Here is a 25,898-nt window from a genome sequence, read left to right on the forward strand (position 1 = left end):
GCGTCGCCAGCATTGAAAACTTTGAAAACGATATAAACGATGAAGAGCTTAGAAAGCTCCTATTGGAATCCAATGAACCCTGTTAAATAAAGTTACGAAAATGAAGTCTACATTCAGGCGATTTTCGGAGCGCACGGGAAACAAATTGATTGTAGCCGGATGAATGTCCTATGTCACAAAAAAATTTGCATAAACATTGTACAGTTATGCAAAAACGGACAGGGCAAAATAAAATGAAAAGCTGCGATATCTTACATGTTGCAAGAAACATCGGTAGACAAGCTACTACAAAACGAGTATAAGTCGAGCCACAAAATAGATGCGCCAGCATTCTCGCGCCAGTATTCGAAGCTCAACTTGACAACTTGTCGACTTGGCGACGAAGCGTCGAAAATCGATGCAGTGTGATTTTTTGACGATTTTTCCGATGAAAATTCATGCTGAATCGACATATTTACGAAGATGGAAATGACGTCCTGCCTTAAAGTAAAACCTATACCTTTCTTTAGTAAGAAAGGCAAAAAGTAAATCGTTCTAAAAATTGATCGGGATGGCCGATCGATGTCGAATTTGTTTCAGATGCTCACTCATGGTCTGTACTATGAATGTAGCAAGAAATTTCGAATAAAATCAGAAATGAAAAATGTTGGCGAAGGTCACCAGGTGGGCTTTTACCTTTTTTTAGGGATTTTTTTTCTTATGGTAGGTCAATCAAACGGCTCTAACTCCAGAACCATATTATGAATCTGGATGAAAATTTGGGAGGTTGTAGGGCTCGAAAAATGCAATTTTTGAGATAAATAAAAGATATGAAAATGAAAAAATTGGACCATATTTTCATTTGAAAACTGTGTATTTTGTTGAAAAGTCTGGCCGCATCCGAAAACAGATGGATATTTCGAAATTTGCGCGGCAACTCGCCCAGGTTCAGCACACTAGCTTGCATCTGCATTTGGAAGAATCGAAATCGGATATATGGGAGCTGAGAACGGCGCGACACAAAATTTTGCAAAATTTTACCACATACGAACATCACTCGACCTCCACGGAATTTATTTTCTCAAAATTCGAGGGTTGGAGATAGACGAGTTCTGTCAAGGTGAATCATAAGAGCGTCGAAAATCGATGCAGTGTGATTTTTTGACGATTTTTCCGATGAAAATTCATGCTGAATCGACATATTTACGAAGATGGAAATGACGACCTGCCTTAAAGTAAAACCTATACCTTTCTTTAGTAAGAAAGGCAAAAATGTTGTCGAAAACAGCCATTGAATAATTGATATTTGGTATCTTTAGAAGGAATTTCCTAGGTTATGAATGGGACTTTTAGAAAAAAAAAATGTTAATCTTTTTATTGCATTTTTCAAATAACTACAAACTTTTTTTTCTAATCGTTGCAAATATTTTTTATAAGCAGTTATATACCACGGTCTGGGCAGGGTCGAGGGGTGGTTGAACTTTTTGGCCGACAATCTTAATTACACAATTATAATGTAAATAAAAAAATAATTTATTTTTTTGATAAAGTGCAACTTATGGTGATAAATCGTTCCGAAACGATTTCCCTACAATCATCTTTCATCTTTTTTTTTTCTGTTGAATATCACCTAATATTTTTAGCTCTTGCAAAATTACTTTTAAATTTTCAAAATAAGTTCCTAATAAGATGCCAGATTTCCCATCAAATTTTGATTGTTAAATATGTTTTTTATTTATTTTCTTTGAATTATTTTGGACAATTTGCTATTAATCTATTTTAATTTTTTATAAATAATTTTAAATTAATTAAAAATCCATGAGAAAAAACTTGCAAACTTTTTCTGAAATCTATCAGATTTGAGGCTTTTTAATTTCAAAAGATCTGAACTATTTAGTATCTTAACAAATTTTGAAATTGCAGGCCAAGGATTGATACCTAAGAGCATGCAATGGTACTGATCTTATTGCGTGCTCTTCGGTTGACGTCCACGTAAGGAACATCCTGGAAGGAGCGTAACTAACTACATCCGTAGTTCTGTTAGATCATCCGAATTATCTTGATCAGAACAGTATAGCTCTGGTTCCTTGCGAGTGTCCTATTTTCTTACCTCCACGTTGGCTTGGTTTTCATGATGACCTAGCTGGTGGCCTGTGGAAACGGATCGTAAACCTTTGACCACCGCGGGTCAGAGTCGAGACGGCTAAAAGAAAGGGGCGCAACAATGTGGGAAAGGGAAGTAATTTGTGATTGTAGACGGTATTGTTTCGATTCGCAGTATGTTGAGTCAACTGCTGTGGATGTACCTAAAACATCGCACAACGGGGTTTCTCTTCTCTTCATTCTCAGCTACCACCTATCTCCTATTTTTATTTTGCTTTACTAATTCTCACTTCTTCACTGATTCTTCTATTTAATATCCATCATTTGATTTTGATTTTACTAACTTTTGATTCTCTTATCTCTCAAAACTTTTCCACTCTTTTTTACCAATTGTTACTGCTGTAACAAACTTTGTTTTGTATTTTTTTTTTCCTTAAAAATATACTTTTCCTTAATGTACTAGTAATATCAAGTCTATTTATCATTCGCCTAATCTTTTTTGATTTTATTGCGAATTTATTTATTTGAATAATTCTCTATCTGTCCTATAAATTATCATTACTATAATCTAAGCTTGTTTTGTATCTCTATTTATTAACTATTGTCTAATTTTACATCTAATACATCTAGCTTCTCATTTTTATTCTTTGAAATACGATCATCATTCTCTTACAATTGATACTTGATTTTTATAAAATAAATTCTCTTTTACTGTCTATTGTTTTCAATCTTCACCTTTTTTTTTTCAAACAAGTGAGGTTTGAGCCCTTACTCAATTTATGGAATGGTTAAAGGATTAATACAAATACTACTATTGTACTTTTGGTAAACTTTTGCTTAGGTCCAAAAAAAAATTGTAACAAAACACCGCGACATAAGAAATATCAACAGATAAACACGACTCAACATTAGGGAATATTTCAGGAGCAAACAATACACAGTAAAATAACAATTAGTTTTTGAATTCAAACTAAAATTAAAACAGTTATTGCTTTAATGAAAATTGACAGGCACACTATAAATGATTAGGCGCTCATACTTACATCAAACCCTACGTAATGTACCACCCCCGGCCGAGTTAAAATGCGTAACCGGAAAAGAAGGTGTGCATGCCTGGCACGAACACTCAAAGCGTGTTCTAGCGTGCTGCTCGTACTGACTCAGAGCAAGGGTGAGATGTAGGTGTAAGGGCAGTGCGTGTTCGTCGGGAACCTGGTGCATAAGATCGGTCAAGGCCCGTTCTTACACTGAAAATTGCGAATTGCGAATTAACAAATTTTGAAATAGCTTTAAATGAAACTTTCAACATTAAAATACGAAATATCTATTAAAACGTGTTATGGATTTTGATTTCAATGTCAAAAAATAGAACATTAGTTTAAAAATTCTTATCGATCCAGTAAAAAGTATGTTTTATTCATCGTAAGTCATCCTTGCTTGATCATGACGTTTACTGGCAAGAAGTCACTTTTTAGAAACAATCAGATCCTAGTTGATACAACATGAAAATAAATATTATTCTTGTAGGTTTTAAATTTGATTTTTCAGCTTTAAATTAAGTAAAATATTTTTGACTATTTTTTGAACCTTTTTATTTATACCTCAAATGATTACATTTTCAGTAATGAAAAACGTTTTTTTTTTCAGATTGCATTTTTTTTTTTCTAAAATTTGTAATAGGTTTGTACGAACGAACTAATGATGCAAGATGATTTTTTTCAAAAGCAATAATGCTCACAAAAATTCAGCCAATAAAAGAATATCAAAGAAATTGCTGTTTCCTACTCTACTTGAATTTATACGAGCTTTTTTCAAAGAAGAAGGCACAATAAACAATAGAGAATATTTGAATTTATGTTTAAAACTTGTTTTTACCATTAAAGTTTTCAATCTTAAAATTTTATTATTTATATTGAAAATAGTTTTAACAATGTCCTAATAGCTATAGAGCAATTCTCTGAGATTTCGGTCATTCGATTTTTTTGTATTTTTTAATCCAGCTGAAACTTTTTTGGTGCCTTCGGTATGCCCAAAGAAGCCATTTTGCATCATTAGTTTGTCCATATAATTTTCCATACAAATTTGGTAGCTGTCCATACAAAAATGATATGTGAAAATTCAAAAATCTGTATCTTTTGAAGGAATTTTTTGATCGATTTGGTGTCTTCAGCAAAGTTGTAGGTATGGATATGGACTACACTGAAAAAAAATGATACACTGAAAAAAAATGATACACGGTAAAAAAAATTTGGTGATTTTTTTATTTAACTTTTTGTCACTAAAACTTGATTTGCAAAAAAACACTATTTTTATTTTTTTTTATTTTTTGATATGTTTTAGAGGACATAAAATGCCAACTTTTCAGAAATTTCCAGAATGGGCAAAAAATCTTTGACCGAGTTATGATTTTTTGAATCAATACAGATTTTTTCAAAAAATCGAAATATTGGTCGCAAAAATTTTTCAACTTCATTTTTCGATGTAAAATCGAATTTGCAATCAAAAAGTACTTTAGTGAATTTTTGATAAAGTGCACCGTTTTCAAGTTATAATCATTTTTAGGTAACTTTTTTGAAAATAGTCGCAGTTTTTCATTTTTTAAAAATAGTGCCCATGTTTGCTTACCTTTGAAAAAAATATTTTTGAAAAGCTGAGAAAATTCTCTATATTTTGCTTCTTCGGACTTTGTTGATACGACTCTTAGTTGCTGAGATATTGCCATGCAAAGGTTTAAAAACAGGAAAATAGATGTTTTCTAAGTCTCACCCAAACAACTCACAATTTTCTAATGTCGATATTTCAGTAACTATAGGTCCGATTTACAATGTCAAAAGATGAAACATTCGTGAAATTTTCCGATCTTTTCGAAAAAAATATTTTCAAAAATTTTAAATCAAGACTATCATTTCAAATGGGCGTAATATTGAATTTTTGGCCCGTTTGAAATGTTAGTCTTGATTTTAAATTTTTGAAAATATTTTTTTCGAAAAGATCGAAAAATTTCACGAATGTTTCATGTTTTAACATTGTAAATCGGACCTATAGTTGCTGAAATATCGACATTAGAAAATGGTGAGTTGTTTGGGTGAGACTTAGAAAACATCAATTTTCCTGTTTTTTAACCTTTGCATGGCAATATCTCAGCAACTAAGAGTCGTATCAACAAAGTACGAAGAAGCAAAATATAGAGAATTTTCTCAGCTTTTCAAAAATATTTTTTTCAAAGGTGGGCAAACATGGGCACTATTTTAAAAAAATGAAAAACTGCGACTATTTTCAAAAAGTTACCTGAAAATGATTATAACTTGAAAACGGTGCACTTTATCAAAAATTCACCAAAGTACTTTTTGATTGCAAATTCAATTTTACATCGAAAAATGAAGTTGAAAAATTTTTGCGACCAATATTTCAATTTTTTGAAAAAATCTGTATTGATTCAAAAAATCATAACTCGGTCAAAGATTTTTTGCCCATTCTGGAAATTTCTGAAAAGTTGGCATTTTATGTCCTCTAAAACATATAAAAAAATAAAAAAAAATAAAAATAGTGTTTTTTTGCAAATCAAGTTTTAGTGACAAAAAGTTAAATAAAAAATCACCAAATTTTTTTTACCGTGTATCATTTTTTTTCAGTGTAGTCCATATCTATACCTACAACTTTGCTGAAGACACCAAATCGATCAAAAAATTCCTTCAAAAGATACAGATTTTTGAATTTTCACAAATCATTTTTGTATGGACAGCTACCAAATTTGTATGGAAAATTATATGGACAAACTAATGATGCAAAATGGCTTCTTTGGGCATACCGAAGGCACCAAAAAAGATTCAGCCGGATTAAAAAATACAAAAATTAAAATTAAAGAAAAAAGACCGATTCCGTAGAGAACTGCTCTATATCTTTCTTTACAGTAAAAATGCACAAATTTCAAGCTTTATATTTTGAAAGCAATCCTTAGAAATGCAAATATAAAGCAACATACCTGTATCAAATGTATGCATTTAAAAAATATATTATCAGGTCAGATATAAAATATTGTAACTTGATGTACAAAAAAACTGGGAGAATTTAGGTCTCGAGAGAAAACTTAGGAAAACAGAGAATTTGATAATCGAAATCTGAAGACTACCCTGCTCAGAGACGCAAAATCAAATTTGCGGTCGAAAATTAATTCAGGTTTTCTATTTTATCGGTTATTTTTTAGTTTGAAATTTTCGAAAAAATGTTACAGTCGACTCTCTGGCTGTCGATCTTCTCGATCAATATTCCTCCAGCTGACAATACTGTCATTTCTTTTTCTATGGTCATATATTTTATGAAGGAGCACCCCTCAAAAAAATCCGACAAGTTGACAAAATTTCCTACAATTTTCCGTTTTGACTCTGTTGGTCGAACTGCTAGTTGCTAAGATACAGCTTTTTCTAGTGGAAAAAATGTAAGCCCTATTTTTCAACTGATGATTTTTTTGGATCGATTTTCAATATAACGAAGCTTTTGTGAAATTTACAGCTCTCTCTACTAAACATAATTTTTTTTCAATGCGCAGAATAAGTGTTTGTAAATCTAGAGTTTTTTTTTTTAAATGTCCTATAAACATATAAAAAACAATAGCTTATATGACCTTTTCAAAAAAAACTCTATGAATCTTTAAACTTCTAGGCATGATTTTACACATTTTCAATTAGGCCAATGTAAATTTTATATCAAGTAAATTTGAGCCTCAATTACAATTCATTGCTCAATATACGCTCAACCTACCCTCATAATCGGCTTGTCGTGCCCACGCAACCGATGGATTAATTTCGATAAATGGTCATCGGACTATTCCCATATCGCCCCCTCTCTCCAGGACCACCTTCTCCGGACAGAGCACAGAGCTTAGCACGGTTTTAGCCCGACCATCCAGGCAGCGACGTGAGAAGAATTATGGGATCGATTTTGTGTTTTTTGCCCTGGTTCGGTCCGGTTGTAGGCAATTTTCAGGTGCCCACCACCGACCGTGGGGGGTAAATAATTGGTTCGCCGTCGTTGTTCCGCGTGTTTTAGGAAACTGTGGTTGGTGTCCATCTCCCGCGGTAGGTGGCCTCGCCCCTCCGTTGTTGTTGTGGTCATTATTGTTTTGGATATTGATTGGGATTAGTTTTTGGCTTGGACTAACCTGGAAACGTTTGGTTGAAGACTTTGAATTGTTTCTGACCTTAAATTAAAATGTCTTTGTCTTCGTTGTGACAATTTTTCACAAACTGATTCCTCTGAAACGACAATCACTCGCCCAGATAAGACGTTCCATTTGTCTCCAGCTGGGTCCACCGGATTTAATTTGAAGTCATTTTTCCTTCCTTTGACAAAACTCGTCAGCTGCTAGAGCTGCTGCTAAGAAGACGTCAAATCGTTGACACCACAAGGAAAACGACGGAAAAACTGCCAGAGACTCGGATAATGAGTGGAACGTGGTTTTTATAGGTCGTTTGGAAAACCAGCAAGCAACGCAAGTGATCGTCGTTTTCCGCTGCGCGGAATCTAGTTTCAAAGACCCCTCTGGGAACGGAACGTGAAACTATTTTTTGTTACTGAACAACTCCTCTGATGTGACGGATTTCTACACCAATTTCTCATCTGATAATTGCAATTTTATTATCCACCATTCTGAGTGTTTTCCATCATCGTTATCTTGAAGAAATTAAAAAAAAATGATTCCCGTGGAAAAACGCACCCGCCCATCATAACTCTTGTAATCAACTTCGGTTTCCCCGAGAAGATGCTCAAGAACACACTCAACCTATATTTCTCTTTCTCTCTTGCTCGATATAAGCAGCTTAAAGAATGTTTTTATTTTTTCTCGTAAGCGTGAGACGACGTTCCCTTTTCCCAACTTTACTGTTTTGTTGATTCTTTGCGCAACTTTGCGCGCTTCACAATCGAACAACATAACAAGTTATGCCACTTGAGAAAAAAGGGCGGAAAAACGCCTGTAAGATGGTTCCTACCAGGAAAAAATCTGGCCGGGCGTTCCTCGGCCGGGCGAAAATCGGCAAAGATTGTGAAAACTTCGGGGAAATACACGTTCGAGGAATATGGCTTATTTTGCTGTTTTGATTGGGTTTTTTCGTGGAGGAAGTTCTTCACGGAAATGTTTTTGAATAGTTTCTGATTCATTAAATACCAAATTTTACTGTGGGAAAACAGTCAATCGAAAAAAAAAACTTTCTCAACGAAGCCTCATGGAAAAAGTTAACCACTTGTTTTCTTACAAACCTGCATCTTTCCAGAAATAGTCTTTAAAATCGTGGACCGAGTAAAATGTTTTCATAACCCTCATGAAATTCAAATATATTAAAGAAGACGGGGTTTCTACCACTTTTGATAATTGTTTATTTGATTTTTCTTCACACATTTCACAAAATCACATAACCTTAATCTCTTTGAATTTCACGTGTCATACAAAAATGTTCAAAAATATATGGGTAATTCTCTACCAACTCACACGAAATCGGGAAAAGTTGCCCCGACCCCTCTTCGATTTGCGTGAAACTTTGTCCTAAGGGGTAACTTTTGTCCCTGATCACGAATCCGAGGTCCGTTTTTTGATATCTCGTGACGGAGGGGCGGTACGACCCCTTCCATTTTTGAACATGCGAAAAAAGAGGTGTTTTTCAATAATTTGCAGCCTGAAACGGTGATGAGATAGAAATTTGGTGTCAAAGGGACTTTTATGTAAAATTAGACGCCCGATTTGATGGCGTACTCAGAATTCCGAAAAAAACGTATTTTTCATCGAAAAAAACGCTAAAAAAGTTTTAAAAATTCTCCCATTTTCCGTTACTCGACTGTAAAAATTTTTGGAACATGTCATTTAATGGGAAATTTAATGTACTTTTCGAATCTACATTGACCCAGAAGGGTCATTTTTTCATTTAGAACAAAATTTTTCATTTTAAAATTTCGTGTTTTTTCTAACTTTGCAGGATTATTTTTTAGAGTGTAACAATGTTGTACAAAGTTGTAGAGCAGACAAGTACAAAAATTTTGATATATAGACATAAGGGGTTTGCTTATAAACATCACAAGTCATCGCGATTTTACGAAAAAAAACGTTACTTAATCCACCCTAGGGCGTCCAATTTTCCCGGGTTTTAAATTTCCCGGGAAACGGGAAAAATATTTTTGGAATCCCGGGAATTCCCGGGATCCCGGGAAATTTTTAAAACAGTCATACAATCTATGTTTTCAGTATACTTGTTTTGTTTTGTTTTATTAACATAAAAAAATAGAATTAGCTCAATAATTTTAATTGGTGATAATCTACACTTCAATCTAAAACAGAATGACAGTTTTTAAATAGCTTAAAAGAAATTAAAAATTGATCTATTTTTAATCTTTGATGTGCGTTGGATTTTAAATTAACTACATTTATCCAATCTATCAAATAAATCCAATGTAATAAAAATAAAAATAATTAAAAATATTTTTTTTTATATTTGAAAAGCTTGAAATTTTATTGAAAATGTAAAAAAAAAACAAAATGCGAAAACAATGTAAAATTTTAAGTAATTTTTGAATTTCATGTTTTATATAAAATATATTTTACAAATTATCTATAAGATACTATTGCCAACTAGGAAAATCGGGAATACAGTCTGAATAGGTGCAGGAGATTTTAATTGTTTTGTTATGTTCCTGTTCAAACCGAAGTCGTTCAAAAGGTAGTCTGCGATCAGCAGAGCAGCGAGTCAGACGTGCGTCTCTCCAGCATCAAATAAGTGCTACAAAGTGCAAAAATGCCTAACGGCAAGAAAAAGACGCGGTCCTCACCTGCAGGATCGGCAGATTTGAAGAAGCTAAAGAATGCCGAAGCGCTACCTGCAAAGCCAGGCAGTTTGAGCAAGGACGCTCAAAATTTGTCTGGAAACCAGTTCGCTACCCTCCCTGTGGACGTGAGCGAGAAGGAAGAATTTGAACGACGGGAAAAGTTGCCACCCATTTTTGTGAAATCATCGTCATCGGATTCGGTGCGAAAGTGGCTGACCGGGTTTATCAAATCTGGTGCTTTACGAGCTTCCATTCGCTTGTGTGCTGATGGACTCAAAATTCTGCTACCTACCAGAAAGGATAACAACTACGTTCGGGATTTCCTGAACAACACCAAGATTGAATACTACAGCCATGACGATCCAGGTAAACGCCCCATGAAACAGGTCCTCCGAGGCCTGTACGACATGGATGTGAGTGTGTTGAAAAAAGAGCTCAAAACTCTTAAGTTGAACGTCTTCAAGATGACGAGACACAACAAGGACATCAAGTATCGTGATCAACTGTACCTGGTTCATCTCGAGAAAGGATCGACAACGCCGTCTGAGCTGAAAGCAGTTCGGGCAATTTTCAACATCATCGTGACTTGGGAACGTTATCGTCCAGTGCACCGTGACGTGACACAGTGTTCGAACTGCTTGCAGTTTGGACATGGTGGAAGGAACTGTTTCATCAAGAGTCGTTGTGCAACCTGCGGAGGTGAGCACAAAACTCAAGCTTGCGAAACAATCAACGAGAACATCGAAGCGAAATGCTTCAATTGCGGCGGTGACCATTCTACCAAGAATCGTAGCTGCCCAAAACGTGCTGAGTTTGTAAAAATTCGGCACCAAGCGACGACGAGGCACCAACCAAATCGTCGCAAAACTCCACCAGCTTTCACGGACGTGGATTTTCCTGCTTTGGCGTCGCCAGGAGCGGGGTCTGCTCGAGTGGCTCCAAATCTGCAGCCTTTGCCGTTGAATCAGCGGCAAAAAGTTGCAGAGAATACAACACCTCCAGGCTTCAGTCAGCAACCGAGGGAAAACCAACCAGCTTCAACGGATGAAGGCAGCAGTGACCTGTTTTCACCACAAGAACTTTTGAACATTTTCATCGAGATGACAACAACTCTGCGTGGGTGCAAAACTCGCCAGGAACAGGTAAGAACCCTTGGAGCATTCATCTTAAAATACAGTTCGTAGTTTACTCGTTCTAATGATTTTGAATTTTTCAATGAATTTAGTTTTTTAGTTTTAAGTTAGGATTAGTTGTTAAAGAGATTTTTTTTTTTACCCAAATGTATTCGATTCAATGCAAAAATGTAAAACAATTTGAAGTAAATAAATGAATGTGAACAGTTAATAATAAAACGAAAAGTACAATAAAGATGAAGAGCATGTAGCCATACCACTTAGAATGTAAATGAAATGTAATTATTATAAGAAAGTTCAATAAAGACATATTTAATTTCAAAAAAAAAATCAAAAAAAGTCGTTCAAAACATTATGCAGAAAAATGGCTCAAATAGCTGTCTTAATTCGTAACATTTGTCTTGATTTAACCAATATTACAGTGTTTTATGAAAAATAATTTAATATGATTTTTTTTCCAAATAAAAAATCATAAATATACTAAAATTTTTGGCTTTTGGGTGTTTTTAAAACCGCTTTGAGTCAGGAATATAAAAAAACCTCAAATAACAAATAATGAAAATTAAGGACCTTTTAAAAAAAAGCTCCAGATATATGCCGAATACAAATTTTAATGCTTTAAAATTCTTATCCATCACTTAATATTCAACTTGTCATCTATTTCCTAATCCAAATTTGAATTTGCAGACCAAAATTTGTTTTTTTTTTAATTTCGGGAATTCCCGGGACAAATTATAAGAAATCCCGGGATTCGGGAATTCCCGGTTTTGGAAAAATCCCGGGTATTTTGTCCCGGGAATTCCCGGGATGGACGCACTAATCCACCCTTAGGTGGTTGGTGCCTTCCTCACATTTGAAGGGTAATGCTATCCAAAATAGACACAATAGGGTGTACCTCTAAATGTTCTATCAATTTGACTTATTGTTCATATCATCAGATTGGGTAGTCAGATCTTCATATTTCAGGGCACTTATGCATGATATTTTTGGACGACGTTTTCATCAAAATATCTGAGATCCGGCCTCCAAAAAGTGCATAAATAACACTTAAGTGCTTATAACTTTTGATAGGGTTGTCAGATCTTCAATGTTTTGGTCGCGTTGGAAAGGTCTTTTAAATACCTTTCTAAAAATGTATAACATGCCGGGGTTTCTTACAAAAACCACCCTTTTTACAATCTTCCGGACTTTTGTTAAAATCGTTTTTCTAGCATAATTTTTGAAGTACTTAACTAAACTACATAATTTTTAATAGCGACTTATGGGACCCCAATACGGATCGAATGACGCCAAAACGGACAAAATCGGTTCAGCTAATGTCGAGATAATCGAGTGACAATTTTTTGATCAACATCCCACCACACACACAGACATTTGCTCAGAATTTGATTCTGAGTCGATAGGAATACATGAAGGTGGGTCTAGGAGGTCTAATTGAGAAGTTCAATTTTTGAGTGATTTTATAGCCTTTCCTCAGTAAGGTGAGGAAGGCAAAAAAATGAAAAAGTTACTTTTTGCGTTTCTCTTTGTTTCGTCGTCCGTGTCTGTCGCGGGTGACCATGAACGGCCATGATCGATGACGACCAACTTTTTCAAAACTTTTTTTCGTAAAATCGCGATAACTCGTGATGTTTGTAAGCAAACCCCTTATGTCTATATATCAAAATTTTTGTAATTGTCTGCTCTACAACTTTGTAGAACATTGTTACACTCTAAAAAATAACCCTGCAAAGTTACAAAAAAACACGAAATTTTAAAATGAAAAAATTTGTTCTAAATGAAAAATGACCCTTCTGGGACAATGTAGATTCGAAAAGTACATTAAATTTCCCATAAAATGACATGCTCCAAAAATTTTACAGTCGAGTAACCGAAAATAGGAGAATTTTTAAAACTTTGTTGGTGTTTTTTTCGATGAAAAATACGTTTTTTCGGAATTCTGAGTACGCCATCAAATCGGGCGTCTAATTTTACTTAAAAGTCCCTTTGACACCAAATTTCTATCTCATCACCGTTTCAGGCTGCAAATTATTGAAAAACACCTCTTTTTTCGCGTGTTCAAAAATGGAAGGGGTCGTACCGCCCCTCCGTCACGAGATATCAAAAAACGGACCTCGGATTCGTGATCAGGGACAAAAGTTACCCCTTAGGACAAAGTTTCACGCAAATCGAAGAGGGGTCGGGGCAACTGCTGTGTGTGTTGGCGGAGAATTACCCATATGTCTTAAAAACAATTTTCTTATCGATTTGATGTCTTTGAAAAAGTAATGTGTTTAGATAATTCAAAAAAAAAATTAAATATTCTAGTAAAAATATCAACTTTTTTTATTTCACTTTTTACTACAAACATTCAAATTACGCCAAAAAATCATTACTTTTTTGGAAATCGAGTCTAATTTTTCAAAAGGTCTTAACCAACTTATTTTTGACATTTCAAAAAGATAATTTGAACACATCTTGTTTATCGTGGTTGTTTTATTTTTTACATCGAAATTCGGGCCAATAGTTGCTGAGGTATTTAACCTGAAAATTGGACGCTTTCTGGCAGACTCTGAGAAAACCTCATTCGGTTTGTTTCGTTTTCAAAGGCTATATCTCGGTAACCATTGATCAAATGCACAATGTTTTAGGTCGCAAAATTAAGTGGAAGATGGATTTTCCGAAAAATGGTGAAGTTTTAGAGCTTTGGTGTCTTCAGAGTTGTTGCAAATGGAAAGGGGCAACTTTTGGTTTGGTTGTAAATTAGGGGGGTTCGCGATTGGGGTGATTTTCAAAATCTAGCTTTTCAGGAATATTTTTGGGAATTTTGTTGTCTTCTAGAAATCAATCCAAGCAATCAAATCAAACTATCCACATTAACGACCCCCGGGTCTTTTGTGGTCTCTATTGCAAGTTTCTACTCGAACCTAGGAGTCCGAAGGCTTGAAATGGGGAGAGCACCCAAACCTCTTTCTACTCCAAGGAACCTTTCACCCCAGTGTTTGAACTGACGACCTTTGGATTGCGAGTCCAACCGCCGCCAGCGATTCCACTGGAGTAGGCTTGGTTTGGTGTGTTGTTTGTACTTATGGCATGGAGACGACTCCTACACCTGGAATGACTTATCGGCCTAACAACAACTAAGGCCGGGACCGACGTTTTACTTCCTCATCCGATGGAAGGTTGGAGCAGATGGGAATCGAACCCAGAATCATCCGCTTACAAAGCGGACAGCGTAACCATTCGGCCACGCACTGCCACTCAATCCAAGCAACTTTGTCAAAATGGTGATCCCATACACTTTTCCCTTGAAAATTAGACATTTCCAAATGAAGATATCTCGAGTTAAGAGAAATTTGCTTCTTTCTACTTCAAAATCTGGAGCAACACGAGAAAAGGGTGGATAAGCATTTTGACAGCTTGAACTAATTTTAAAATTCTCAGGATTAAGTTAACTTTTTCACAAAACTCGTAGTGACAACCAATATCTGGCCTTCCCAGCTACCTTTCAATACTGTGGGTTTTGTTAAATAGTTACCTGTTGTCTTAGAATTTGCCAAACAGTTCCAGCTGTCAAAATGCTTATGCGCCCTTTTCAAATGTAGCTCCAGAAATGTTTGTAACTTTTGACCCTCAAGTCCAAATTGTCATGTCAAATAATAAAAATGTGTGTTTTTAGAGCTCTAAAAGTGCCTCGAACAAGAATTGCTACGTTAAAAATCTGATTTTTGAAGGTTCTCTCAGAATCTTTCTCTAAATTTGGACGAAGGCGTAGATTGCGAGGTAAAATGTTGGTGTCTTTGACAAAGTTGCTTGGATTGGCTTTCTAGAAAACAACAAAATTCTCAAAAATATTCCTGAAAAGTTAGATACTGAAAATCACCCTAATCGTGTACCACCCTAATTTTCAACCTAACCAAAAGTTGTCCCTTTCCATTTGCAACAACTCTTCTGAAGACACCATAGCTCTAAAACTTCGCCATTTTCCGGAAAATCAATTTTTTACTTTATTTTGCAATCTGGACCACAATATTCAATGTTTTTAAAGCAAATTTTCTATAAAATTTCTGAAATCTTTGAATAAAATATTTTCAAATATTTTCAGGCATGACCATGACTTCTACAGGTAGAATGGGTAACTTTGAATACAAAAAATAAATTTTAGGTGAATATCATTTGAAAACGATGCACTCTATCAACAATTATGTAAAATATTATTTGATTGCAAATTCGATTTTAAATCAAAAACATCAATATTTTGCGAAAATCACTTTTTTCAAAAATTCTTGATTTTTACTAAGGCCATAATTTGACTCACATTTATTCAATTGTTAAGACTTTTTTCTACTTTTTGATGTTTAAATTGTTGATCCGAATTCGTCAACGACTGGAAATTGTTGATCCATTTACATAAACGATTACATCAACGAAAAAAAAAACAAGCGAACTAAACGACAACTTCAAAATGTTCACCACAGCATAAGACAGCAAACAACCGGAAGCAATTCCAAGCCAAATATACTGTCACATTTACACACATATGAGCCGGCATTCACAGGAAGTAAATCTGTGTAATTTTTTTGGGGTGTGCATCGTGAAGAGGAAGTACAGCTTTCTTGTCGAATGAGAAAACCACAGTTAAATGTTGTCATATTGATGACAGATTTTTGTTTGAAACTTTAAATTAATTTTGTATTAAAATTGAATTTCAATATTGTTGCGCATTTTATCACTGTCCTTTAAAGTATTTTTTCAACCAGCAATCATAAATATTTCAAAAATCTGAAAAAAAAAGTCTCTCGCCGTCCGGTCGCTCCAATATGACTACAAAGCACTCCGCACTGCAATTTGGCTCACGCATTAAACGTGAGCATGTTTTCAAAATTCAAGAACCCACCACCACTTCCTCCCTGGCGGCCTAAAAAAACAACCGCGTGACAGTATAGCATCGCGATGCGATTTTTGAAGCAATAACATGTTGGAAAGAGTGCGAGTCGAGTTGTGGCAATATTTAAACGGTTTCGCTGACTAACGTTGAGGCGATTTGGGGCAAAAAAAATAGAAAAAATGTACAGTCGGAGAAGTCTACTTGAAGTCATTGTAGAATAAAATGTGTTAAAATGATACAATTTTACCTTTTTTTATCACAGACAAACAGACGAACAAAACTCTCTATCGTTCTATCAGAAATTTAACGGTCGATAAGAATGACCAAAATCTCCCTAATAAAACCTCAACCTCAAACCCTTTCAAGCCTTGATAAAAATTGAAAGAAATATTTTACTCAGTGTAAAAAAAGGTTGAAACCCTGATGCCTAAATCTCAGCTCGGAAAAAGGAAAACACATTAAAACGTCAACACTCCCCACTTAAGAGGATGGAAAGCAGCGCTCGGCAAGCCACGTGAAAAGGAAAAGTGCTTCGATGATGAAAACGCAAAATTCGAATGGGGTGTTCTGGTGGACTGATCACATTGGAGCACACACGTGCCTCCAGCCCATTGGATAAATTTCCGAGTCGAGTGGGTGGCGGTGACGCGATGCACAAATTTTCCTCTAAAGAACATTAGTAAGGATTGATTTTTTTTTCTTGATTGAATACCAAAAAATAGTCTTGTTTGATTTTTTGGGAACATACATTTTAAAAACATTGTCCCGTTACCCCCCATTTTTTTGCAAAAAAAAAGATTCTCATATTTTTTTGAAGTTCATTTAGAACAATTGTTGATTTACGAACTTCTTGATTTCTCTTGTTTAATATATTAACGTTCATTTTTGATATTTCTATTTGCAGTTATCTTATTTAGATTTAGCTTTTTAATTTGTACGTTATGTTAACTTCCATCATTATCCTTTGTATTTCTTGTATTTTACTCACCTTTTTTTGCGTCCAATTACCTGGAGCTACAAAAATCCCTGGGAACGGAAATTTTTCAACGAACTTCCGACAAAATTAAATCAACATTAATGGTAAAACTGCACACTTAAAAAATCATGAAAATATCACTTCTGGAAATGTGTAATTTTACCTCTAAAAATGTGTTTGTGAAATTTTCCGATCTTTTCGAAAACAATATTTAAAAAAAATTAAAACAAGACTAACATTTCAAAAGGGGTAAACATTCAATATTACGCCCTTTTAAAATGTTAGTCTTGGTTCAAAAAAAATTTAAAATAAAAAAAAGATCGGAAAATTTTACGAATGTTTCATGTTTTAACATTGTAAATAGGACCATTAGTTACTGAAATATCGACATTAGAAAATGGTGGGTTGTTTGGGTGAGACTTAGAAAACATCAATTTTCCTGTTTTTAAACACTTGCATGGCAATATCTCAGCAACTAAGGGTCGTATCAACAAAGTTCAAAAAAGCAAAATAGAGAATTTTCTCAGCTTTTCATAAATATTTTTTCAGAGGTGGGCAAACATGTGCACTTATTAAAAAAAATGAAAAACTGCGACTATTTTCAAAAAAAATACCTAAAAATGGCTTTATTTGAAAACGGTGCACTTTATCAAAATTTCACTAAAGTACTTTTTGATTGCAAATTTGATTTTACATCGAAAAATGAGTTGAAAATTTTTTGCGACCAATATTGCGATTTTATGAAAAAAATCAGTATTGATTAAAAAAAATCATAACTCGGGCAAAGATTTTTTTGCACAACCTGGAAATTTCAGAAAAGTTGGCATTTTATGTCCCCTAGAACATATAAAAAAATAAAAAAATTAAAAATAGTGTTTTTTTTGCAAATCAAGTTTTAGTGACAAAAAGTTAAATAAAATATCACCAAATTTTTTTTATCGTGTATCATTATTTTTCAGTGTAGTCCGTATCCATACCTGCAACTTTGCCGAAGACACCAAATCGATCAAAAAATTCCTTCAAAAGATACAGATTTTTGAATTTCCATAAATCATTTTTGTATGGACAACTGCCAAATTTGTATGGAAAATTATATGGACCAACTAATGATGCAAAATGGCTTCTTTGGGCATACCGAAGGCACCAAAAAAGTTTCAGCCGGATGAAAAAATACAAAAAAAATCGAATGACCGAAATCTGAGAGAATTGCTCTAAATTTACCATTATTCCTGTGTTTTGCCACTCTTTCAGTCTAAATTGAGGAAATATTATGCCTCAAAATTTTACACCTGTCAATTTAAAAAAATAAATACTGTGTATGTAAATTTGGAAGGTGTAATATAACCTCTGCAATGATGTAATATAACCTCAATTTAGACTGAAAATGTGGCGAAACACTGAAATAGAGGTGAAATTACTTATTTTTAGAGGTAAAATTCGACATAAAAAGTACCTAAATTCCCAGATGTAATATTACCATGATTTTTGTTTACTGTTTAAATCAGTTTTCATCCAATTTGGCTGGCATGAACAATGAACATGCTAATACATACCAAAAAAACATAAACCATGACGAATTTTTGGATTGAAGCTCGTCTAGAAAATCTGCATTTTTCACCAATATTTGTTTTTGTCTTAACACCACAAAACACACAAAGTCAACTCAACCAGAACCGACGCCGGCGTCGCCGCCGGTAGCCCGGTCGGATCGTCGGAACCGAAAGACAAAAGAGCCAAAACTCAACTCAAGACAATAACAAAACCCGTGGTACGGAACAAACGGGAAGCTTATGATGATGATGACGACGACGATGACGTTAACATGGCGACACACCTTTTCCGGATGAAATACAGAATACACGCCATGTGGTCACGAGAGGTGCTTGCAAGGAGTCGTCGTCCTCATTCGGTGAACTTCGTGAACCAGGTCAATTTGGGGTTGTTAGGGTTGTTGAAAGATTCCAAAAATTATCAAGTTTCAAAGAAAATCATGTATAATAAATTTTTAAATTGTATTTTTGTTTAATTTGAAGTATTTCGATCCACCCTAACGACCTTTGTCAAATGACTTTTTGTTCTGCCGCTATGTTGAGTCCTAAAAAATTATGAGTATTATACCCGAAAGTAATCCCAATTAAGGTGAAGGACCCTCCCCCTTCTAAGCTAAATCCATTTCACGTACATTAATTTCCAACCACCTCCGCTCCTCCAGCGTTTCACCAAGTGTCCGACTCTGTAGTAATCTGCTTTTGCATGTTATGGGTTGTTTGTTTTAACGTGCAGGCCAGTCCTCCTCCGTCCGCTTTTTTGGCCGTGATTTTGTCCAATCCTCTAAGAGCACCGGATTTAAAATGGATTTGCTGAATGGGTGACTTGTGGAAAAGTTATGACACACCAGCACAAACGCAAACAACGTGGTTGTTGGTTGCTGGAGCGCTTTTCCGGACCGTTTGGCCCAAGTCTAGCTTCTCCTTCTCCTCGTGTGCGGATGTTTACAAATCTTGGCCCCGAAGAATTTTAGGGGGTGGTGGGCGTTGGGTAGCCTCTGTGGGAGTGTTTTGTGAAATATCAAATCGACCGAGTAAATTTATGAATATAGAGCAATAAGGTACGGATATTTATAACTCCTTTTTTTCTGCTTTTGTTTCCGTCTATTTTCAGAACCCAAGACAGTGGACCTGTACGAATTCCTGGTGGAGTCGGAACTGCAGCAGTACTACAATTCGTTAAAGTGAGTTTTGAATGAAAACATTTGCTTTAAAAGGCAAACTAAAACTCTTCTGCATTTACCCCAAGCTCGAGAAAAAGGGTTAGATGGAGTTTCGGTGTTAATGTGCGATTCAGTCTCGAAAATTTGCTGCCAGGGTTGCATCACAGTTTGCGCACTTGGTGCGTGATTTGTGCTGGTGAGCGTTTTCCCAGGGCATTTTCATGGCATACGAATTTTGCACTAACGACCTTCAATATTTGGGATGGAATTGAAGGCAATGAAAAATGCATAGACACATTTTACCACCCAAATATGCATACTTTGCACATAAATCGGCTTGCCACAGTGATGGATGAAGTATTAGTTATGAAAGTGCATTCCTCTGTTAACCTCTGTTAAGCCATCTAATTTTATTTTTATTATCAAATTTTGTGTTACCCCGCCTCACATCTTCTCTCCAGTAATTCGTTCTTACAAAGTTTTGTCAAGTAAAAACCGATATTTTGATATGTTCTTTTTTTCAAAACTTTCGACCAAAACAGCCATTCAGCTTTTCTGATTTTTGAGGTTTTAATTTTATTATTATCATATCATTACAATATTTTTTTTTGTCATACTAGTCATGTCTTGAACATAATCCCCTACACCTTTTTCTATGTGTGGCTCACGGATATATGAAAAAGACAAAAGTGTTCAATTTCGAACGCCTCGCTCGGAATTTTGTAGCAATATGGCCCTAGAACATAGCCTGAAATTTTGAGCGCATTAGGTTAAGGTTTAGTACTTCCACCATTGGCCTGAAGTTAGTATGGAACTTCTAAAAATTTACTATAGGAAATTTTCACTTTTAACCTCATCTTAGAGAAAATTTCCCAAAACCCAATCAAATTTTCCTATTCTCAAGTTTCTTATAGGTTTTGATCCGGGGAACAACTTTGTAGAACATCGCAAAGCGCTAGGGATTGATCCCGAAAAGATACAGGATATTTTTTGGAGTTTGGAAAACAAATTTAACGTGCTCTAAAAATTTGCCTGTATCTTTCCGGGATTAATTCCTAGCGCTTTATGATGTTCTACAAAGTTGTTCCCCGGATCAAAAGCTATAAGAAACCTCTATTTTGAGAAAAAATCATAGGGCATAGGAAAACTTTCTCGAAGAAGAGTTAAAAAGTTGAAAATAAATAAATTAAATTTATTGGAATTTCTTAATAACTTCAGGTCAAAAGTGGAACTACTTATCATTAACCAAATGCGCTCAAAATTTCAGGCTAGCTTCTGGGGCTATAATGCTACAAAATTCCGGGCGAGGCATTCGAAATTGAACACTTTTGTCTTTTTCATATATCCGTGAGCCACTGTTTATCCAAAAAAATCATAGTCCAATTTTTCGAATAAAAATATTCAAAATTTTAAAATCAACCTTCACCAACCTGCATATTGCATGCAATTTTTGACTAGTAGGCAGAAGCGACGAACCGTCCTGACTCTCTATACAAAGTTTGTAGAAAAACAACATTGGTCCCTTCTTTAAAAAAATGTTCAGATTGCTCGTGATGTTGGTAACATACCCTATTGTATGCTTCCCCATGAATTAAAATTATTATTTCTCTTAAAATTACAGTTATTTTTTCGAAAAAAGTTCTCTAGAGTGCGAAGCTGTGTAATTCTCTATAATTTCGCATTTTTTTTTCCCGATATTGATATGAATGAAACTTTGCCCAAAAGAAGCCATTTTGAATCAAAAGAATTTTTATACAATTTTGCTGGCTGGTCACACAAAATGGGCCTGTGAATATTCAAAAATCGATATCTTGAGAAGGGATTTTCTGAACGATTTGCTGTCTTCGGCAAAGTTGTAGGTTATGCTCGCGAAAGTTGTAGGACCTGTCAAGACAAACTGGTAAACAGTAAAACATCCCGATTATTATTATTGAATTTTTATCTCTTAACAATTTAATTCCCATGTTTTCAAAGTTCCTTTTTTTGGCAAAGAGTTCCTTTTTTGGGAAAGAGTTTCGTAACCCCAAAAACCGTATTTTTCTGTTCTCGAATTATTTGATGTATTTTAGAGGACTTTTTTTTACACTAAAGTTTAGTGCAAAATCTGGAACCGAAGATATGATTTAAAAATATATATATATTCGGGAAAAATCGAAAAAAAATTAAAATCATTTTTAAATGCAAAATCAAATTACCAACCGAAAATAACCTAGCTTTTTATTTAAAGTACGCCGTTTTTAAATTATAGTTATTTTTAAGTATTTTTTTAGAAATGTATCTATAGTTTTTATTGAGAAGGTCCGATAAATAAAATTTTATGTTTTTACTTGTTGGGTGTTTTTGGAACCGCCTTGTGTCAGGGGTATTCAAATAGGAAACAAATAAAATTTTGTTTATCGGAACTTTTAAAAAAAAAACTCATGATATACGATATTTAGCATTTAAAAAATATTTCATGAAGTAAAAGCACGTCTGCAAAAAAATATTTCTAGAGTTCAGTGTGAAAAGCTACATGGGATTCCCCCTCTGTTTATAGGACCATTTCAAATAAAACTTTAGATTTTCAAGAAGCTTTTTATATTCTTAATCGATGTATTTACTTATTGCTGAGATACAGCCTCGCAGAATAACAACTTTGTGAACAATATTTTGTCTCATCTAATATAATTAGCCTCGCATTTTTCAACTCGCGATATCTCGGAAATATCTGGTTCGTTCAATATTAAAAACAAAGAAAAGATGTGAAATTTTCTGTTCTTTTCAATAAAAATAATATCGAAATTTTAAAATCAAGAGTTACATTAAGAATGACTTTAATTCATACATTTTCAAATGTCGGGCTGGACTTTTAAATTTTGATTGAAAAAATAGGAAATTTCACAAAAGTTTAGTTTTTTGACATTGGAAATCTAAGCAATTGTTTCAGAGATATCGCGAGTTGAAAAATGAGGGCTAATTCGTTGACACTGAGAAAAACTCATTTTTCACAAAATTTAAACTTTTAGAGGCAACCTCAGTCCGATAAACAATGTAAAACTAGAAAAATTCTACGATATTTTTTCAGCTTTGCGAAAATATTCCTTAATAAAATCTTTTTTTTAATTTCAAACAATTTTCCAAATAAAATCACCTTCATTTTTTATGAAATTTCGCTTGACAATAATAAATAGCTTGTTTTGGCATAGAGACAAAGTTTCATCCAAATCAAAAAAAAAATCGATTTGCGATAACGTTGAGATTTAATCAGCTATCTCAAAACTATGTCCATTCCATTGCAGAAATGACCTCAAAATCACCACAATCGCTCACCTCAAGTACGCCACGGACGAGGATCTGCGCCAGGTTTGCGGCCTTTCGCGACCCGAGACGCGCCGGTTACGCAAGTACTACGAAAAGTACTATCCCCATGGGTACCTCAACAAGATCAAACGGCTGCTGCAAACGCCGAAAAAGGACGAGGGAAGCGTCGGAAGTCCTACGACGAGCGTGGAACCGTTGAAGACGTGTCCATCGCCGAGTAAGATCCCGAACAACAAGCACATCATCCCGGCGGATGCCATCACGGTGAACAAGCAGCTTGGCACGGGCGAGTTTGGGATCGTGCAGCAGGGCGTTTGGACCAACGGGACGGAACGGATTCAGGTGGCGATCAAGTGTTTGTGCCGGGAGCGGATGCAGTCGAATCCGATGGAGTTTTTGAAGGAAGCTGGGATTATGCACTCGATCGAGCATGAGAATATTGTGCGGTTGTACGGGGTGGTGCTGGACACGGAATCGCTCATGTTGGTCACGGAGTTGGCCCATTTGCGGTCGTTGCTGGAGTGCCTGAAAGATCCGGGGCTGCGGGTTAGCTTTTTGACGGTGCCGACGCTGTGCGAGTTTGCGGCGCAGATTTGTAACGGGATGATGTATTTGGAAAGCAATCGACTGATTCATAGAGACTTGGCAGCTAGAAATATCCTAGTGTTTAGTAAGAACAAGGTGAAAATTTCCGACTTTGGGCTGTCGCGAGCACTCGGAGTTGGAAAGGATTACTACCAGACTAACTTTAACATCAATCTGAAGCTTCCAATCGCGTGGTGCGCACCGGAGTGCATCAACTTCCTTAGGTTTACGAATGCCTCGGACGTGTGGGCGTACGGAGTTTGTCTGTGGGAGATATTCTCGTACGGGTTCCAACCGTGGGCTGCCCTCACCGGCCATCAGATTCTCGAAGCCATCGATGAACCAAACTACCAGCGGCTGGAAAAGCCCGAATGCTGCCCCAAGGAGTACTACTCACTGATGGTCAAGTGCTGGCAGCATGACGCCACCAAGCGGCCCAAGTTCACCGAAATCTACCAACTGCTGCCGGACATGAAGCCGGAGCAGCTCAAAACCATCGTATCTTTCAGTGAGCCCAAAAAGGATCACCTACTTTACCGGCAGGGCGAAATTATTACCGTACTGGACAAGAGTTCCAACTCTCCGTACTGGAAGGGCGTCCTGAACTCGGGCAAAACGGGCCTTTTCAACCCGGCCAACACCGTTGCCTATCTGGACAGTCTGCCGTCGTCGGTGAATCGCGACAGCTTCAGCAGAACCTCGGAACGTACGAGCAAGCGCAAGATCCGCACCGACATGATTTCCCGACCGCAGAACGACCTCAAACACACGGGCCACGTGGGCATCGATGGGGCGTACTTTGGCGACGTGGCCTTCCTCGCGAGTCCCCAGAATGTGAGTATCCTTGTCGATTTCATTCCCCCGTCTCAATCTACATCTTTTTCCTCTCTCGGAAGCTCCCCCGCCAGATCGTAACGCCGTACAAGCCATCGGAAGATCTGGAGCAGACGCCGCTGCTGCTGCCGCCGACGCCAACCAGTCCGGACTCGATCCAAACCGCCAGCGGGTACTTTTCCGACACGCTCCAAACCGGCCACCAGAACTTTGTGAACGCTGGTGAAGCGCACGACCGGTCCACGGTGGACAGCGGGCTGGCCAGTGCGTTCGACTTCCGTAACAGTGGCTTCAAGGACAGCAACCCGTTCATCAACGTCGACGTCAACGGGGACGGCCAGAACAACACCCACGTCAAGGTAAGATCCTCCAGAACCTCACGATGAAACGATCGTCAAACTTAATTTCTTGTCAGGAGTCCAAAACCGGCGACGGCCACGAACCGCACGAGTACCACGAAATCTCCGACGATGACATCCCGACGGAGAAGGTGTTCGGCGGGACGTCCCTGTTGGACGAGATGGAGAACCTTTTCAAGAGCTTTGCGAGCGCCTCGGAGAACCCGCAGCTGCAGCAGATTCAGAGTATGCATCAGCCGCCCCTCTCGCCGGATGTGGAAAACACCAACAAGCGGAACGAACTGACGGAGCAGCTGTCGTCGAGGTTAAACCGGAAGAACAGCTCCAGCTCGGGAACGGTCAGCAGCAGTAAGGGAGGTGAGTTAGAGTTGTCCATCACTGCAATAGACTTGTTATGAACTGTTTTTTTTTTTTTACGCAGGAACTAAATCCAGCAAGAAGAAAACCAGCACCGTCAAGCCCATCTCCGTCAAGGACGAACGGCTGCTCAACCAAGCCATCGAGATTGCCAACGAAATCAGTGCAAAGTATGATCTTTTTCCTCCAATTCGCACAACAAAATTAACCTCCCCCGCTCTCGTAGATCAATGACCGACCTGGTGTCGGACTCGAGCCAGCAAACGTCCAGCCCGAAGCGCAAGTTTAGCTTCCGCTTTCCGCACATTCACGGCCATCACCACGGTTCGGGTGGTGGTGGTGGTGGCGCCGGAAGTGGCGGCAGCTCTGGTAGCGGTGGAGTTCCGTTAAAGTCCGATCAGCATGGTTCGATGGGGTCGGGAAGTGGTAGTGGAGGGGTGCTTGGAGGAAGCGGAGGAGGAGGTGGGGGTGGCCCCAGCGGATCTGGCAGTGGAAGTCGGGGCTCGGGTTCCGACAAGGACCACCTGGCGTCCGGGTCGGGGTCCTCGTCAGGGCATCACCACCATCATCACGGAACGGGGACGCTTTCGAGTGCGTACCGGGAGCGGAGGAACTTCTCCGAGGAGGCGAAGAATGTGCCGGATTTGCATGTAAGTGATTTTTTTGGAATTTCTTTAATTATATGTTAAGGGGACTCGTAATTTCTAACAAGAATAAACTTCGTAATAAAGAGAAGGTGTGCGGTAACGAAAGCTATTGGCATAAATTTTAATATTAAATCGCTTCAATTTAAATTGTTATTATTTGTAAAAAATAATAATATTATCAAGGGTTTATTATAAATAATGTAAATTGTTGTTTTCATTTGTTAAAGACGATTTTGCAT

General features: G+C 36.7%; 1 protein-coding gene across 3 annotated transcripts in view; it reads left to right on the plus strand.

Moving 5' to 3' along the window:
* LOC120426266 (activated Cdc42 kinase-like) overlaps positions 1-25,898 on the plus strand; it is a 65,938-nt gene that overhangs the window by 25,658 nt on the left and 14,382 nt on the right. For 2 of the 3 annotated variants that reach the window (XM_039591011.2, XM_039591026.2), the window contains exons 2-7: positions 19,529-19,598; positions 22,856-24,296; positions 24,359-24,655; positions 24,712-25,012; positions 25,077-25,182; positions 25,239-25,662. In XM_039591011.2, coding sequence (XP_039446945.1) covers positions 19,529-19,598; positions 22,856-24,296; positions 24,359-24,655; positions 24,712-25,012; positions 25,077-25,182; positions 25,239-25,662 — 2,639 coding nt within the window. The remainder of the gene's footprint in view (positions 1-19,528; positions 19,599-22,855; positions 24,297-24,358; positions 24,656-24,711; positions 25,013-25,076; positions 25,183-25,238; positions 25,663-25,898) is intronic. The other variant, XM_039591019.2, reaches the window with a different exon arrangement.

Source organism: Culex pipiens, chromosome 3 (assembly GCF_016801865.2).
Source record: "Culex pipiens pallens isolate TS chromosome 3, TS_CPP_V2, whole genome shotgun sequence".
NCBI classification, from domain to species: Eukaryota; Metazoa; Arthropoda; class Insecta; order Diptera; family Culicidae; genus Culex; species Culex pipiens.